Source organism: Idiotropiscis lumnitzeri, chromosome 10 (assembly GCF_059441095.1).
Source record: "Idiotropiscis lumnitzeri isolate Australia: NSW breed Sydney's pygmy pipehorse chromosome 10, RoL_Ilum_1.0, whole genome shotgun sequence".
Lineage (NCBI taxonomy): Eukaryota > Metazoa > Chordata > Actinopteri > Syngnathiformes > Syngnathidae > Idiotropiscis > Idiotropiscis lumnitzeri.
The window spans coordinates 37,987-53,662 of NC_142400.1; the positions used below are offsets into that span (position 1 = coordinate 37,987).

The 15,676-nt window shown below is 45.7% G+C and overlaps 2 protein-coding genes across 2 annotated transcripts; both read left to right on the forward strand.

The window, feature by feature from the left end:
- The first annotated feature begins 231 nt into the window (after positions 1 to 231).
- On the forward strand, positions 232 to 3,304 carry LOC148328388 (uncharacterized). Its single transcript, XM_088306908.1, has 3 exons — positions 232 to 393; positions 492 to 752; positions 3,142 to 3,304. Exons 1-3 carry the CDS (start codon positions 369 to 371, stop codon positions 3,219 to 3,221), a joined length of 366 nt encoding a protein of 121 aa, XP_088163034.1. The 5' UTR covers positions 232 to 368; the 3' UTR covers positions 3,222 to 3,304.
- A 3,233-nt stretch (positions 3,305 to 6,537) lies between these two features.
- LOC148328389 (hemicentin-1-like) lies at positions 6,538 to 15,628 on the forward strand. Its single transcript, XM_088306907.1, has 13 exons — positions 6,538 to 6,764; positions 6,828 to 7,121; positions 8,238 to 8,519; positions 8,708 to 8,971; positions 9,770 to 10,045; positions 10,476 to 10,727; positions 10,807 to 11,082; positions 11,156 to 11,407; positions 11,877 to 12,152; positions 12,399 to 12,650; positions 13,715 to 13,984; positions 14,929 to 15,177; positions 15,255 to 15,628. Exons 1-13 carry the CDS (start codon positions 6,710 to 6,712, stop codon positions 15,344 to 15,346), a joined length of 3,090 nt encoding a protein of 1,029 aa, XP_088163033.1. The 5' UTR covers positions 6,538 to 6,709; the 3' UTR covers positions 15,347 to 15,628.
- The last annotated feature ends 48 nt before the right edge of the window (positions 15,629 to 15,676 follow it).

A 15,676-nucleotide genomic window follows, 5' to 3' on the forward strand; every position in this document is an offset into this window, starting at 1 on the left:
TTGGACAAAGTATCGATATTGCCACGTATGGCTTCCTGCATGGTGTGACGCAAAATCGATACGTAAGCGTCATCTATCGATATCACGGCTGGCAATGGCCAAGTGTTTGAACAATGACAGTCAGGATCGTACATCTTGATTCATACGGCACAGAAAAAGGACCCTGAGTAAACAGCAACACCTCCTTCAGTGTTGCTAAACATACCTTGTCATCATTTGTCAAGTGGAGAACTTCGCCCAAGATGGAAAAACAAAGATGGAACACAGAAGCCAGCTGCAGATAAGAACCAGCATGCTTGATGAGATGAGGGTGGGCGTATAAAAACTGGGTTAGCGTTAGAAGCCAGGTCGTGGTCGGACGCCTCAAAATGGAGAGAAAACTTTCAATGCAAGGTGGCGCTCAAATGCGGATTGTAAAGTGCTTCACATTCGGCACCCTTGTTCTTTTCCTGCACTCCCTTCCAGCAATCGTGTTGTCGCACCGCGTGCAGGTGCTACCGGGGATACCCTGACGCTGTCGCTCTGGACGTCCGCCAATCTGAGGGGCGGCAGCTGGCTGGTGGGCGACACTCTCATCCTCACCTGGCTCGGGGACCAGCAGGCGGTTTTCCCCAGCCACAGCGGCAGGGCAACGGTGGACTTGCGCACAGCCGCTCTAACTCTCGGGTCACTCACCCTGGCAGACTCGGGGGTGTACTCCGTGCAGAGCATCGATCCCCCGCTTAGGGCCAACGCCACCGTTACGGTTCTGGGTGAGATATTTCATGCTTTTCATGAAGCCGGAGATTTGTCATTGTTGAACGTTCTAAAAATAATCAATTATAAAAGATGCGTCGAGATACAAGTGATTTTCGAGATACGAGCAGTCGTTTGGCTGTTTTTTTTTCTCTTTGACTTGCAAGCTAAAATTTGAGACACAAGCACTGTATGGTGGCACTAAATGCAGCTCACTTCACAAAAAGCAGCATAGCATATAACCAATTGGGAAATGAAGTCCGCTGGCTTAATGCTAACATACAATACAAAACACCATAGACAGGCTAACTAGCATCAGCGGTTGCTTTGTAACAACCCGTTTAGGCAACAGACAAAAGAAAAACAAACTAAAAAGACTCACAGGGATTAATCTTCTATGACTGCTTCATATTGAGGTGCTGTCTACAGTCATCTCCCCACCATCACAAGGTTCTCGTTCCAGACCACCCGCGCAATAAGTGAAATCTGCGACCCTGTTTAAATACTCCCCAACCATATATGGCACTTTTTTAAGATCTTTAAACACACTTTAAAGTACCACAAACACATTTAAAAACATTGAATATACTGAGAGCAAATACCAAAGTTTTGTACAACCACTGTAACAGAGTACTAATTCCTATATGTGTTTAAAGAAACCCCCCCCTTTTTTCTAAAACTAAACAGTAAATCTTTAATCATGTCTAAAATGATCCTGCACTTTGCTCTCTGTAGGTGTAAAACGCAGGATGGGAGAGAATTGAGAGTTTCCAAAAAGCTGTTTCTCTTCAGAAAAAAATTGGACTGAACTTGAAATACTTCCTGTTCTCACTCTTCATTCCAATGTGTCGCCATCTAGTGGTCAGCAGTGGAATTACGCTTAAAATGAACTGAACCCAACTGAGCTATAACTGGAGATAAACAATCAGCGAGACGCCGATGGAGCGGCGTTTTCCTGTATTCCTTTGTCGATATTGTCGATACCAGAAGAAGCAGCACAACCGCAAAAAAATAAATGAGCAAATAGTTTGCAATTGTTTACATTTTATGCAATCAGGTCATCATTGTCAGGTTCTATCAAGCAGAATATAATATCGTGCAATTTCATTATTAAAAAAAAATATATATAGTTTTTTAAGATAAACTGGAACGGATTAATGACATCATGACTCATTTCAAAGGTGAAAGATGATTTGAGATATGAGTTTTTGCGTTACAGGCGTGGTCAGGCAACAATTTTAACTTCTATCTCAAGTCACGATTCAAGAACTGAATTGCAATTTCTCTCCAACTCTTGAGTTTTTCAATCCTTTTGGCACAAGGTGTTTTTCTCTGGCAAGGAGCTGATTGGTGCATTTGATCCAGGATGTTTCAAATAAAGTAGACGTGTCAACAGTATCCCCGAACATTTAACGTGTCAAGCCTCGTCACAGCAACAGCTTTCTGTTGCTATAATGACAAAAGAATATTGACATAAGAACTTGAAGTGATTCAGAGCAGGAAGCAGAACAAGTTTTTTCCCCCCATTATAGCTTGTGTGTGTGTGCGTGTGTGTGGGTGTGCGTGCGTGCGTGTGGGGGGGGGGTGCGTGCGTGTGTGTGTTTTGGCTTGCGTTGCCCTTTTCCCTCACGTGAGACTTTCTGTCGCCAAGCATAACGGCATCAGCTCCCGTCCGACTTGTCTTGTGTCGTTACGCTCTATTTGGAGCGACATGAGCTTTCAGCGTGTGTTGATGGACTTTCATTCTTTGTGCGTCATATAAAATATGACTTCTTTGTTGCAAAAATCAACAACAAAATTACAAAAATATGACCACAACAAATAATTGATTTCAATGGTATTGTTGAAAAAAAAAGCTGCAAAATGTAATACAGTAATACGATGCGGTGTTTGCGCTACTAAGTGCTAGTAATTGTTGTTACAACACTAGTAAAATCGTATTGAGGTAAAAGTCCAGTAGAAGTACTTTATACAAGAGTGATACAGTTGTAGTATTTTTCCAGTCAGAAGTAGTAAGAGTAAATTTGTGGTAGCAGTGGTAGTAGATGAAGTACGACTGAATTATTAGCATCATTATATGTCGTATTCGTAGTTGTAGTAGTAGTTGTCGTATGAATTGGAGCAATCGTAGTGCTAGTGGTAGCAGGACAGTGATAAAGTTGTCAAGGTAGCAGCGCCAACAGTCGTATTTGGCTGCCAGGATGGCCGAGTGGTCTAAGGCGCCGCGTTCAGGACCCAGTCTCCCCAGGAGGCCTGGGTTCGAATCTCCCCATTGTGGGACTAATAAAGGCAATATTATTATTATTATTATTTGAAGTAGAAATGGCATGAAAAGTAGAAGTCGTCTTAGTAGTAGCATGAGAGAGAGGACACGTGCTGCGAGTGACGTCTGCCTTGTGTGTCCAGATTCGCTGACGTCATCATTGAAGCCGCACGCATTCCTTCCCGTGACGTCGTGGCTCGGATTCCTCCTGTCCAACGTGTGATGTCGGAAACTTCAAAATGGAACCATGGATTGGTTTTAGGATCAAAGCTTTACGGACACAATCTGATTGATTGATTGAACAGAAAAACGTTCCAAGATAAAAAATAAATACGGGAAGAAAGAAAATGATCCGTTTGATGTCTCGTTTGTGTAGGAAGATGTCCAATACTTGTCTAGTCCGATCCTTGTTCACAGATCAAATTGTTACACAAAGAAGGATCACACACTTCTACTTATAATACTTATGATACTTATAGATCAGATTCACATGATAATTAAATGTGTGTTTACACACACACACGCACACACATTATTTGATTAAAAAAAAAAAGGATTGGTTGGTTCTAGATAACTTGAAGGCTTGATCATTTGTAAGGCTCTTTTTGGAGTTTTTTGATTAGTTTTGTCCCCGCAACAGGTCAGGCATGTCAGGAACGATGAACGGTGTTTGTTGTTTTTGCTTTGAGGTTTTTCCTTGTGTTTGGCGTGTCTATCGTTGAAGTGGATTGTGTCCACCTGTGCTTGTCGTCCACTCGCTAGTGGCAACCAATCAGCTCCCTCTGAGCCTTTGTGACTTGTCCAGGTGTTCCCCATTGTCTTGTTAATTGGTTTGGATTTAGTTCCCTGTTTGCGATCAGCACTTGTCGCTCCTTTTCTAGTGTTTGTTTGGTTACTTTGATATTTTTGTTGATTCCAAGTTTCTTGTTGCCCTTTTCGCTTTCTTTTGGAAAGGAAAGACTTTTGGTTAAAACCACTCTCTACCTGGCTTCCCTTCATTTGGGTCCTCCGCCTAATTTTGTCAGCACGCAGTGCAACGTGTAGAATGATTCCTTTTGTAGGAGAGCTTTGCTTTTCGAAAGGATACCAATAGCTTTAGCTGGTTTACTTTGAATATTTTTTATTTGTGTGCAAGTGGCAAAGGTTTTTTGTCAGGTCTATGAAAATCCCAACGGTAATTTTTTTTTTTTTTTTTCTTTTTTTCTGTTCGAGTGGCAATATTTCTATTACTGGTTTTGTCTGTACTCATACTGGTTGTCGCTAGAACGATTGTGCTTTTTCAATGAAGTTGTCTTGCTTGTGTGAAAAAAGTTTTCCTCGGCTTTCTGAGAACCGTGGCAGCAGAGATATTGGTCTGTAATTTGTGACGAGACGTTCCGACACCAATGTTCTCGTGAGCGTACAGTCCTGTTCTCATTGGCCGCCAAATACGGTTTGACAGCTTGGGAACTTGAAAGTGACTTTCTCCCAGGGTGTCGGGTGGCCGGGCAAGACACGACAGTACTGTGCAACGAAATGAGCAGCATGGTGGCTAATATTCAAACAATGACTGCTTGTCTGTTCCCAAATGCAACATGTGGTGCTGTCCTGGAAGAAGGGACTTAATACTCGCAACATCTATTTGCCCTTTCACTTTGTACGGAAAGCTTCAACCATCCAGCCATTATCGGTTCCGCGTCTTTTAGTGAGTTCATAAAATACATGTAAAAAAAATGTGGTCACTCCTGATATACTGCAAATCAACAATGTATTTTTCAGTTAGCTGCATGCAAATGTTTGCCCATTGTCTCCTCATGTTTGCTTTCATGTGATGTAACATGCTCACAATAATCAAATATTTCTCTATTGAAAGGGTACAGCAAGTGCTTGGCGGCAAACAGGGGAGGGTGGATCAAGTGTAAACACAAAGCTGTTTCGTTTCAGTTTCAAATGCCAGCAAGCGGAAGAAGCCCGATGTATGCGGCTTCCATTATTTGGAATCACGCTAACTTTAATGCAAAATGATTTCTATTAATTCCACTGATTGTCTTTGACGCAAATAAAAGGCAATTCATAAACAATATATGAATGTGTATAGAAAGGTGGCTTGCGCTTATTTGTGGCTTTGTGAATCTGGATTTCAAATCCAGTTTACGCTCCACGGCCGCAATTTGTCTTCCTCTAATTTGGTCTCCGGCCAATCCAAAGTCACGTTTGCACACTCCTGCTGACACGTGACAGATTTCGGGTCTTCGATGAACCGAGCGTGCATGATTTTGGAATCTGGAAGGAATCCTCAGTGCCCCAAATGAACATTTTTGGGCCCTGATAGAGAAACAATTCCTCACCACTGAACTTAGCACAAACAAATTTGAATTTTATGAACCCCTCGTCAACTGGTTCCACGAAATTGCACCTTTGTCAAACACCAAAATGTTGACGGTATAGCAACATTGTTTCCCTTTTTTTGTTTGCCTAACTGAAATTGGCGGAGCTCAAACGGTTCGTGACACAACAAATTCGTTGTTTATTCAATGTTGCTTGAGCTCAAACAAAAATCAGAGGATGGATGGTGCGCTACAACCTCAACTCCTGCTACGACGCTGGCGTCTTGAGATAAGAGGGACCCACCTGACAAGTTTTGAAATCGGTTGACTTGCAAGCAATCACTCAACATACGAGCGTCGTATAGGGGCAGTGAACTCAACAGAAGCAGCAGAGAGTAAAAAAATCCATTTAAAGGGAGGCTTCGTTCTGCTTAGTGTCAAAGTCAAGAGAAGAAAAAAGGAACTTTTGGGTATTGAAAAGTCACCACACTGTCGCGGCTTTAGCTTGCTTAACGCAGTAAGCAGCAGTAAGCAGACTATGTGAACACAAACGGTGCAGCATCACAAACTGACAATATAAAAATGCTCATGGGCATATTTTCTTTACCTACAGGTTAAAGACGACTACGATTGGAGCAGTCGTTTGGAAAGTATTTTTCATTTCATTCTATAAGAAAATACAATACAACTTCATTTGTGTTACGCATTTCATAACAATTGCGGCTGGAAAAAAGAAAAACACAAAGTAACAATAAAAAAGGCGGCGATATGTTTTATAAAGTAAATAAAAAATGTTTTAATTTGAAAAATAATTTTATTTTTTGCAACAGATTAACTGCATTTATACAGATGCAAGTGTTTTGGTTTAAGAATTGCTCACAGAACAAATCAGACACGGCTGAAAATATTTTGACTTTTTTTTCCCCATACATATTCTATTGGACTTCCTAAAATTTTAATTGGCGCTGATTGGAAACTTCTTCCCCGTCACTGAACCAATAAATCCAAAAATGGGAAAAAAAAACATTTGAATGACAACGCTGCCTATTTGTTTAGTTAAACATTCAAATGTGCAATATTGGCAAAACATATTTATTTTGTGATTGCGTGAAATTTCAAATTTCCCGTGTTTGTTCGCCATGCGAAGGAATGCTGCTGGAGCCCAAAGGTCCTCATGTTCGACGTTAACGTTGAATGGAAAGTTGCCGGACATGAAGGGAGGTTTACTGTAAATGGACACTCTTGAGGGCAAAACAGGGCGTGGTGGCTTTGTGGCGGCGGTGCTGAGCATTTGCATCAACAGAAAAGTTGTGCACGGCAAATATTTGCCATCGAGCACGATTGCTCACCAGGGTGTCGTTTGAATTAGTTGAGTTGAGAAGGCCCAAAGGAAGGCAGAGGCAGAATGGAGCCGCCGTTCTCGCGTCTCATCATCATATTGCTGTTATGCTGCTCAACAGGTAAGACTCGTCCAATCTCTTGAAATGGGATGACATGAAGCGGCGACGTTTGTCCGTTTGCAGATGGCGCAGGCGGTCAGAGCATCTACGCCTCGGAGAACCCGATAGCCGTGGGGAAGAATGTCACCCTTTTCAGCCAGAACCGAGTCAGCACGGGCGCGTGGCTTTTCAACAACAACCTGGTGGTCATCATATTCCCCGGCGGGGCGGTCACGGCCGCCAACTGGACAGAGAGAGTGCTGTTCAATTCCAACACGTCAGCGTTGACGGTGATGTCGCTCGGGTTGGCCGATTCCGGGACGTACACGCTCCAGGACGTGGGTTCCTCCGCTTCCCAGTTGGTGCTGTCGGTCCAAGGTGAGAAGCCAGTTGAAAACGAATACGTTCACACGCATGCCCTCAAGTCATTCTTTTGTTAGCTGAGATCTGATTGGGCTCGAAACATGAAACACGACCAACACTAGAAAATGATGGCTAAATCCGCGGCCTTTTCCGCACCAGCTTCTCCACGACCCAGAACAGAAGAAGTGGTTGAAAATTAAGAGATGGATGACGAGGTCTCTTGACCCTGAACAGGACATGAGGCAGAAAATGGATGGATGGATGACGGATGGATGTCCGTCTCTCAGTGCTTTGTGATTGACTGGCGACCAATCCAGCTGAGGTGGGGGTCCTCCGGTAGTTTAGTTTGAGAGAAGTCAGATTCAAGTCAGCCGTTTTGCGATCGTTTTGGGATCATTTTCAATATTAAGTTTTCTTCAAATAATTTTTTTTTTTCTCTACGTCTTAGTTCATGTCCCCTTCTCTGATCAAAGTTTTCCGAATGATGTCTAGAGCAGCCCAATTTCTTTAGCGGCACGGTTAGCACGATGGCCTCAAAGTGTAGAGGCCGTGGATTTGATTCAGGCTGCGGCCTTCCCTTCCCGTGTAGCGTTTGCATGTTCTCCCCGTTCCTGTGTGGCTTTTCTCCGGGTACTCCGGTTTCCTCTCACATTCCAAAAACAAGCATACTGTTTTAGGTTTATGGAACGCTTCAATTTGCCCCAAGTTGTGATTGTGATTGTGAGTGTTTGTCTTTGTGTGGCCTGCGATTGGCTGGCAAGCGGTTCAGGGTGTGCCCCGCCTACTGCCCGAAGACGGTTGGGATCGGCTCCAGCACGCTCGCGACCCTCGCGAGGAGAAGCGGAACAGATGATGGATGGACACTTTGAAAATGTCATTTTCAACAACACAGAGTCAGAAGCAGGCAGGGGCCGGCAATTTTTACCGGAACGGTACAGAGATCGCGGCCGGAGGTCGGGGTGGAGGGAGTGCCAAGTTACCTAAAAATATTATTGTATGTTTGTGTCTGAAATGTTTTACTTTTACTTCAGGAGCCGACTCCACTTGGACATGATATTCATTTGAAGTATCTACTGTTGCCAGCACTGGTTTGAAAACATCCCATCCGTGTTGCCTCCTGTTTGTGCACAGAGCCCATCTCGGGCGTGACCTTGACCACGAACAACACCGACCTGGTGGAGTTCAACGACACGGTGACGCTCACCTGTGCCGTGCTCTCAGGCACTTCCCTGTCCTTCACGTGGCTCAACGACACGGCCGAGGTGATGCCCGGCGGAGACGTCCACCTCAATGACGATGGCTCGCTTCTTACCCTCGCCAAAGTGACGCGCTACGACGGCGGCCCGTTCAAGTGTAACGTGACAAACGGCATCAGTTGGGGAATCAGTTCGTCTGCACAGTTCAACATCAGCTGTGAGTTGCAAAACAACGCACGTCGACATTTGCTTTTAATTGAAAAAGGCCGGATGTTGAACGACAAACTCACCTGCACCTTTACGACAGGACTTTTTGTATTTCCATTAAAGATGGTTTGATGTACTAGAAGCTCAGCAGCTTCTGTCCATTATTTTTCCCAAGGACCATTCCTCTGTTTTTTTTAGACGGACCCACAGCTGCCGCCGTGTCCGTCGCACCGCCGATGCACACCCACATCATGGGCTCAAACATCACCCTGTCGTGCTCGGCCGAGTCCGAGCCCCCCGCGACCATCCGGTGGACGCGGGACGGGATGAACCTCAACCACACCGGAGCACAACTTCAGCTCGCGATGGTCGCGGAGAGTCATTCGGGGGACTACCGGTGTCTCCTGCACAACTCGGTCACATCCAGGTTCAGCAGTGCAAGCGCAAGCATCAGGATCATGGGTAAGCTGGGCTGTTCTGTTGGGTTGGGTCGTCTGGTTCTGGGTGAGCCGGAACAAGATAAACAGTTGGAAAAGAATCGCTTTTCATTGATTGACTGATGATCTGCCTGACACACAGTTCGTTGGAATCTATTCCATTTTTTTTCATGACTTTGAGCAGAACAAGCGAGTGAAACTAGACAATGTGCGCCAGAGCTCGCCTGTGACCTTGCACAGGACAAACAAAATGCTTGCCTGCTTTTCTGTCAATATTTTCCTTCCGATAGCAACCGAGGCGCACGCGTCGTTTGCCTTTCGGCCACAGTCAGCTGCGATGGATTCTGACCTTCAACATGAGAAGTACAAAGGTTGTTTGTCTTGTGCCCTGCGATTGACTGGCGACCAATCCAGTATGTCGTTTGCCTTTTTCCCACCGTCATCTGGGATAGACTCCAGTACCCGCCATTCACGAGTCAGTACAGGATAAACTTTTGAAAACAGGCGGCAGGACAAACGGTGCGTTGGCTGCTTGCCCTCTCATTGACCGGCATGTAACGTGACTCGACAGGGCTCGAGGTAGAAAGTAGGTGGCGGGATTGTTGTTGATTGTTGATGCAGTTTGCCCGCACAGCACAACACATCTCCATTTGGTTGTATCCCAAACAGACTTGCTGGTTTCATGCGGGTTTCCAAGCGCAACTGGTTTGCAAATGCACGCGAAGGACAAAGACGTCAATCTCAAAGCATTTGAGCTCGAAACTAACAACATCTGAATGTTTTTGCAACAACGCTTTCCGATAATCGAGACGCTGTCCCACAGCACCGATTACAGCCGTGATGGTGAACCACAGCGGTGGAGCGGCGGTGGCCAAGGAGCCGTTCAGCCTCACGTGTCACGTGAGCGGAGAGACCGAACTCATCCGGTGGATGAAGAACGACAACCTGGTGACCGCAGACAACGGCACAATCTTTGATGCGGACAACCGCACGCTGACGCTGAACCCGGCCCAACCCGCCGATGCTGGCCGGTATAAGTGTCAGGCTTTCAACGCCGTCAGCAACATGACCAGCAGTGCGTACGCCCTGCAAGTCTACTGTAAGTGAAAACAGTTTTTACCAAAAAATTCAATCCAAATCACATCTCAAATGACTTTTTGTATGACCTGAGCGAAAGAGAGAGTTGAAACCCTCCTCAAATTGATTTAGTTTTCTGCCCAAGATGAAAGAAGCCGGATCGAACAACAGCACTGATTTGCCCATCTCATTTCAAATCACTGTCCAGTTTGAAAGCCAAGTTAGAGACTTTCGGAAGCTGGGGGGGGCGAGGTCAACCGGTTTGAAAGTAGAAGGGCCACCGGGACCGAACACTAGAACTTGTGTTTTCCTTTCGTTGAAATTGAAAAGACAGACATTAAAGTGAAGGTCAAAAGGGAATTCCGCTTTTCCGGAGACTGGCGTGAGGTCAGCACAAGCCTCTTTTGGTAGCACTCCAAAGTAATGTCGGTGTTTGACGCTTGTTTTTGAAGATGGCCCAAACACTCCGGTGATCTTGGCACCTTCCTTGGCACTGACTGGACAGCAGGTGCTCCTCAATTGTTCCAGCAGCTCCCATCCCCCGAGCACGTACAGCTGGCTCTTTAACCAAAGTGAGGTGGCAAACGCCGCCGAGTACCTGACGGCACCGTTGGGCTTCAACATGAGCGGCTTTTACACCTGCACGGCTTTCAACAACGTCACCGGGAAAAACAGCACGGCGTATCACATGCTCGCCGTTTTGGGTAAGTTCGGTTGGCGCGGTGACCTTTGACACCCGTTTGTCAGTTCATTAGTGACAACAACATTTGCTAATGTCCGCAGCTCCGGTGAGCGCGGCCTCCGTAACGTCGGCCGCTGCGCATCCGATCCTCAACCGCATGTTCAGCCTCACCTGCGAGACCGCCGGTAGCGTGGAGTCCGTCACCTGGTGGCACGACGGAGCCCCGCTGTCCCCCGACGGCAACGTGAGCCTCTCCTTGAACAACGCCACCCTCACCTTTGATCCTGTCACCATGGCCCACAACGGGAATTACACGTGCGACGCATCCAACCCTCTCAGCGGCATCGCCAGTGAAAATTACAGCCTCAATGTCATCTGTGAGCTATCTTTTGTTGTCTTTCCACGCCGTGCCGTACGGTGGCAGACGGCCATCAAATATTTCTGTTTCAGATGGACCCGGGGTGCCAAAGGTCACGTTCCCGAGTGTGACGCTGGAAGGAAGCGCCGTCACGCTCCGCTGTGATGCCTCGTCGTACCCCCCGAGCCGCTTCACGTGGTTCTTCAACGGCACCCCTGTGGCCAACACCTCCGTGTACATAACGAGTGCTCTCAGCACGAACATGAGCGGCACGTACACTTGCACGGCAAGCAACACCATCACCGGCGACAACAGTTCCGCCGACGCCATGCTGAGCGTACTTGGTGAGACCAAGAACTCGCAAAAAACAAATTACAAATATTTCTATCAACGTGTTTTCCCGCTATCTCTACTTGACTATTTCTTGGCTTGTTTTCAGCCCAAACAGAAAGGCTTTCTGACCAAAAGAGTGGAAAAAACGAGCTTTGTGGAAAAAGAAACAGGCCAGGAAAATGTTTTGTTGTTGCTTCTGCTACACCCTAAATCAGAAAACAACAAAAACAAGAATGCAAAAGAATTTTTGATGGCAAAATAATTATTTGCAGATAAAACATCAATGAAACGCGAACCGCACAGCTCTGGTTGAACTGCTGCTTTTTTTTATTTATTTATTTATTTATTTATTTTAACATTGCATTTGACATTCACTCCGTGGATTTGACAATCCCGACACACTTTAGACGACAAATCCCCTTTTGATATTTCCGCCGGTGAAAAGAATCAGTAAACAACCTTTGCGTTGATTTCTTTCAGCGAAAATCACACACGTTTACGTCGAGGTGCCCGCGCATCCCCCCGTGGAAGGATCCTCCTACATGATGACGTGCAACATATCCGGCCCTGCTTACCAAGTGTTCTGGCGGAAGAACGGACTGCCCCTGATGACGGACGCCAGGATCGTCACGTCCGCGGATAACCGCAGCGTCACGATCAACGGGCTGCACCGAAATGATAGCGGACAGTACCATTGCTCCGCTATGAATCCGGCTCAACACATTCCAAGCCCGCCTCACATGCTTCTTGTAAACTGTGAGTGTGACGTCGATTTAGTTTTCTAAAACTTACCACATCATCTATGTGGATGTGAATTACATGCCCGGGAGAATTGTTCCATGCGTCTCCATGTGCTGCAACACCGAGCCCATTCGTTGCACATTTTGCATTGTGAGCATGTTTATGCTTTTATCTATGTTCTTTAGTTTGACACTTGCAAAGGGGGTTGTTTGGATTTCTTTTGCCAGGGCAGCAAATCAACTTTGTGTTTTCCACTTGCAGTCGGACCGGAGACGCCGCTGGTTGACGGTCCGTCGATGGCCGTGGAGGGCCAGTCGGTTAACTTGAGCTGCTCAGCGGTGTCGCTGCCCGACAGCCACTTGAGCTGGTGGCACAACATGAGCCTGGTCGGCAACAGCTCCGTGTTTGTCACGCCTCCTTTGACTCTAAACATGAGCGGACAATACACGTGCGCGGCCCGCAATCCCGTGTCAGGAAAGAATAGCAGCGCAGTCCTGACGCTCCAGGTTCTTGGTAAGAATCCACAACAAATGTTTTCTTTTTGTGTAGAATGACATCAGTTGACGTGCATTACGTCAGCATACTTCCTTGACACCAATTGCTCATTTCCAATTAGCTCAGAATTTGGCCATTTCTTCCTGTCCTTCAAAAGAACTTGCACGACAGACTTTCGCCATTGGCTACCAAACTGGAACCGCGTGTATTTGACAGGTGGGCGAGCCAAATTTAGGAGACATTTAAGCTTTTATGATTGCGTGCGGTCAGAGCACGGCAGCAAAACGCAAAACTAAGCAGCAGAACGGCAAAGCTGATTGCCAACTGGACAAGCGGCTTCCTTTTTGAAATAATGAACAAATTGCCTGCCACTTTGCAAAAATGCTCCTTTTCCTCACTGCCCTTAAAATGTTTCTGCTCTTCAACTACACACTCAACAGGAAATACACGAGTGAAGGAAATAAGGAGAGCAAGACTTGCCTTCAATGTTTTGTTTTTCTTTTCTTTTTTTTTTTTTGCCACTTCGAATTGGACTGATTTAACTGCTTCTGTAAATTACAAATTTCAAAACCGTACTGTACAGAAGACTAGAACGATCACCTTGTCAGAAATAGTTCGTTAACTAAAAATGTTTCATTTTACACTCGAGCCAAATATTTATAAACATTTTTTTACGGTATAAGACCTGCAACCACTGACTTGTGACAAAACTAAAATTTCAATGTACTTTAAACAAGTCATATAGAAACAGAACCACGGCGGCAGTCATTAGCGGCAGCGATGGAAATGTTGTTGATGTGGTCCATCTCGAGTGCCAACATTTAACCCGGGCTGTAATTGGAAGTTCGGCAGTTTTCACCACACGTGCACATACACAAAATAAAATATAATAAATTTTAAAAATGTCAATGGAAAAAATAAATAAAAATGAAATCATATCAAATCATTTATTTTAGGGGAATGTAAGATACTCTGAACTGCTAAACAATTTTGGGATCAGCATATTTCAAGTTGACTGTTGAAATCTGGATTTGTTAACAACTTGCATTATTTGGTCAATCTTTCTTTGTTGTCATCTTCAGAGGCCATCGAGTCAGTGATGGTGGAAAACAACTCGATTCCCATCGATGGCGCCAACTGGACACTCACCTGTGTGGTGGACGGGCCGTACACGTCCATCCAGTGGAAGAAGAACGGCGTGCTCGTTGCGACCAATCACTCCCGATACTACACGGAAGACAACCGGCTTCACTTTGCCCCGTTGATGCGTTATGACGACGGCACATACGAGTGTGTCGCCAACAATCTGCTCGGTCCTCACAAAAGCTCTCAGTTCCAGCTCCTGGTCAACTGTGAGTACGAAACAAAATTGCATTTTCTTTGCCCATGTGTGACCAATATTTGATTTGTTTTGCTGACGGGCTCGATTCCATTTTTTTTTCAATTCGCCTTGGGTCACGTTCACATTTTATTGGTCCAACAAAACGACAATATCTCAAAAGTGTGTCATCACCACTTGACCCTCTTTTACCGGTCACTCCTCCGCCCTCCGGCTGCGATCTGGCTGGCCATCCGGCCTCGACCCTCTGGCCTTCTAATCATAAAAATTGTCAAAAAAAAAAAAAGGGTCCATGCATGACACCACCACGGGAGAGATGCTAATCGCAGAGGTTTTTGTAAAGATTGTTAACTGGCTAATTTACCATTCAAATGCGTCTCCTTCTTATTCGTCTCTTTCTTCTTCTTCTCCACGAACGGGCCCGATGCAAGTACGCACAGTTGGTGTTTCAGGGATTGTGGTATTGCCCCCCCTCCCTTTGTAATGGTATGTTCCAGTAGCAGGTGGGAGGCGCAAATTACGTGATGTCAGATTAAGGAAATCCAGGCACGCTTGAACGCACGTCTCTTCATACATAACTAGTTGCTAGCGGCGCTAAAGACGCGTTTGGATGCCATTTTTGTCGTTTGCCCATTTTGCAAGTAGGTTCATCACACGCACGAGGGCCCATTCGTGGACCGGATTAAATTCCACCTCCGGTTTTTGTTAATTTAACCTTTTTTGAAAAAGTGTCACCGCCCCGACGCAAAAATGGACATCCGGCCGGTAATCACTTATTCAATCGCAATATTGAGGGCACAAGCGTGATCGTTGCTAGATGAATGTTTTTGACAAATTGTTATAGACGCCACCTTGTGGCTGAGTAACGTCACTACTATGCTGACCAAAAAGTTGCATTTTCAGCCAAAATGGCATTGTGGCCTCTTTTTTTTTTTTGACCTATTCATCCACTTGCAGACGGCCCTGTCAGCGTGACGATCTTGGGTCCCGACTTGTCGAAAGAAGACTTCACCATTTCCATCTCGTGCGTCGCCGATTCGCGGCCGCAAAGCGAGTACCAGTGGTTCCTAAATGATGTGCCGTCATCAGTCATCGGCGTCGGCAGCATCATCCAAATCGCACTGCTGGAGTCCAACTACACGTGCAAGGCGACCAACGCCGTCACCAACATCACCATGTCGCACACCAAGTCGCTCAGCCTATTTGGTGAGTCGCCGTCACCTTCGATTGCGCCAGAAAATGACAAAGTCACATCAATTGGGCTTCTTTCTCTTCTCTTTCAGGTTCCGCTTCTGCGATCCCGAACCCATCCCCAAACGTCCTCGTGATCATGAGTTTTTTTTTCATGTTCGTCCACGCGGTTCTCATCCACTGAATCATTTGCAATTTTGGAGTTGGCAAACACACGTGTCATTTGTGGTTGTTTGCTTGACATTTGTAACAATCTGAGCTTTTTCATTTTGACTTTTGAACGGCAGCCTCTTCTGGCTATTGCTGTCACTTGCACTGGATCACACTTTTATTTTCTTCCTTTCTATTATTTCACTTGATCACAATCAACTCTTGCACTTTCAAGCTTCTGTGTCACGTGAGATCAAATCTTTATGATGCCTGATTTGAAGTATTTATTTCAAAATCAATAAACCCTGGAAGACTGCTTGGCGATTGTGCCATGTTGCCGTGTTAGTTTTTCCGGCATTAAGCG

Excerpts from the sequence above, each read along its gene's own strand:
- LOC148328388 (XM_088306908.1), top strand. The coding sequence starts at position 369 with ATGGAGAGAAAACTTTCAATGCAAG. Across the intron at positions 394-491 it reads GAGAAAACTTTCAATGCAAG|GTGCTACCGGGGATACCCTG; the intron begins GTGGCGCTCAAA and ends CACCGCGTGCAG. Across the intron at positions 753-3,141 it reads CGCCACCGTTACGGTTCTGG|ATTCGCTGACGTCATCATTG; the intron begins GTGAGATATTTC and ends TTGTGTGTCCAG.
- LOC148328389 (XM_088306907.1), top strand. The coding sequence starts at position 6,710 with ATGGAGCCGCCGTTCTCGCGTCTCATCATCATATTGCTGTTATGCTGC. Across the intron at positions 8,972-9,769 it reads CGCAAGCATCAGGATCATGG|CACCGATTACAGCCGTGATG; the intron begins GTAAGCTGGGCT and ends GCTGTCCCACAG. Across the intron at positions 12,153-12,398 it reads TCACATGCTTCTTGTAAACT|TCGGACCGGAGACGCCGCTG; the intron begins GTGAGTGTGACG and ends TTCCACTTGCAG.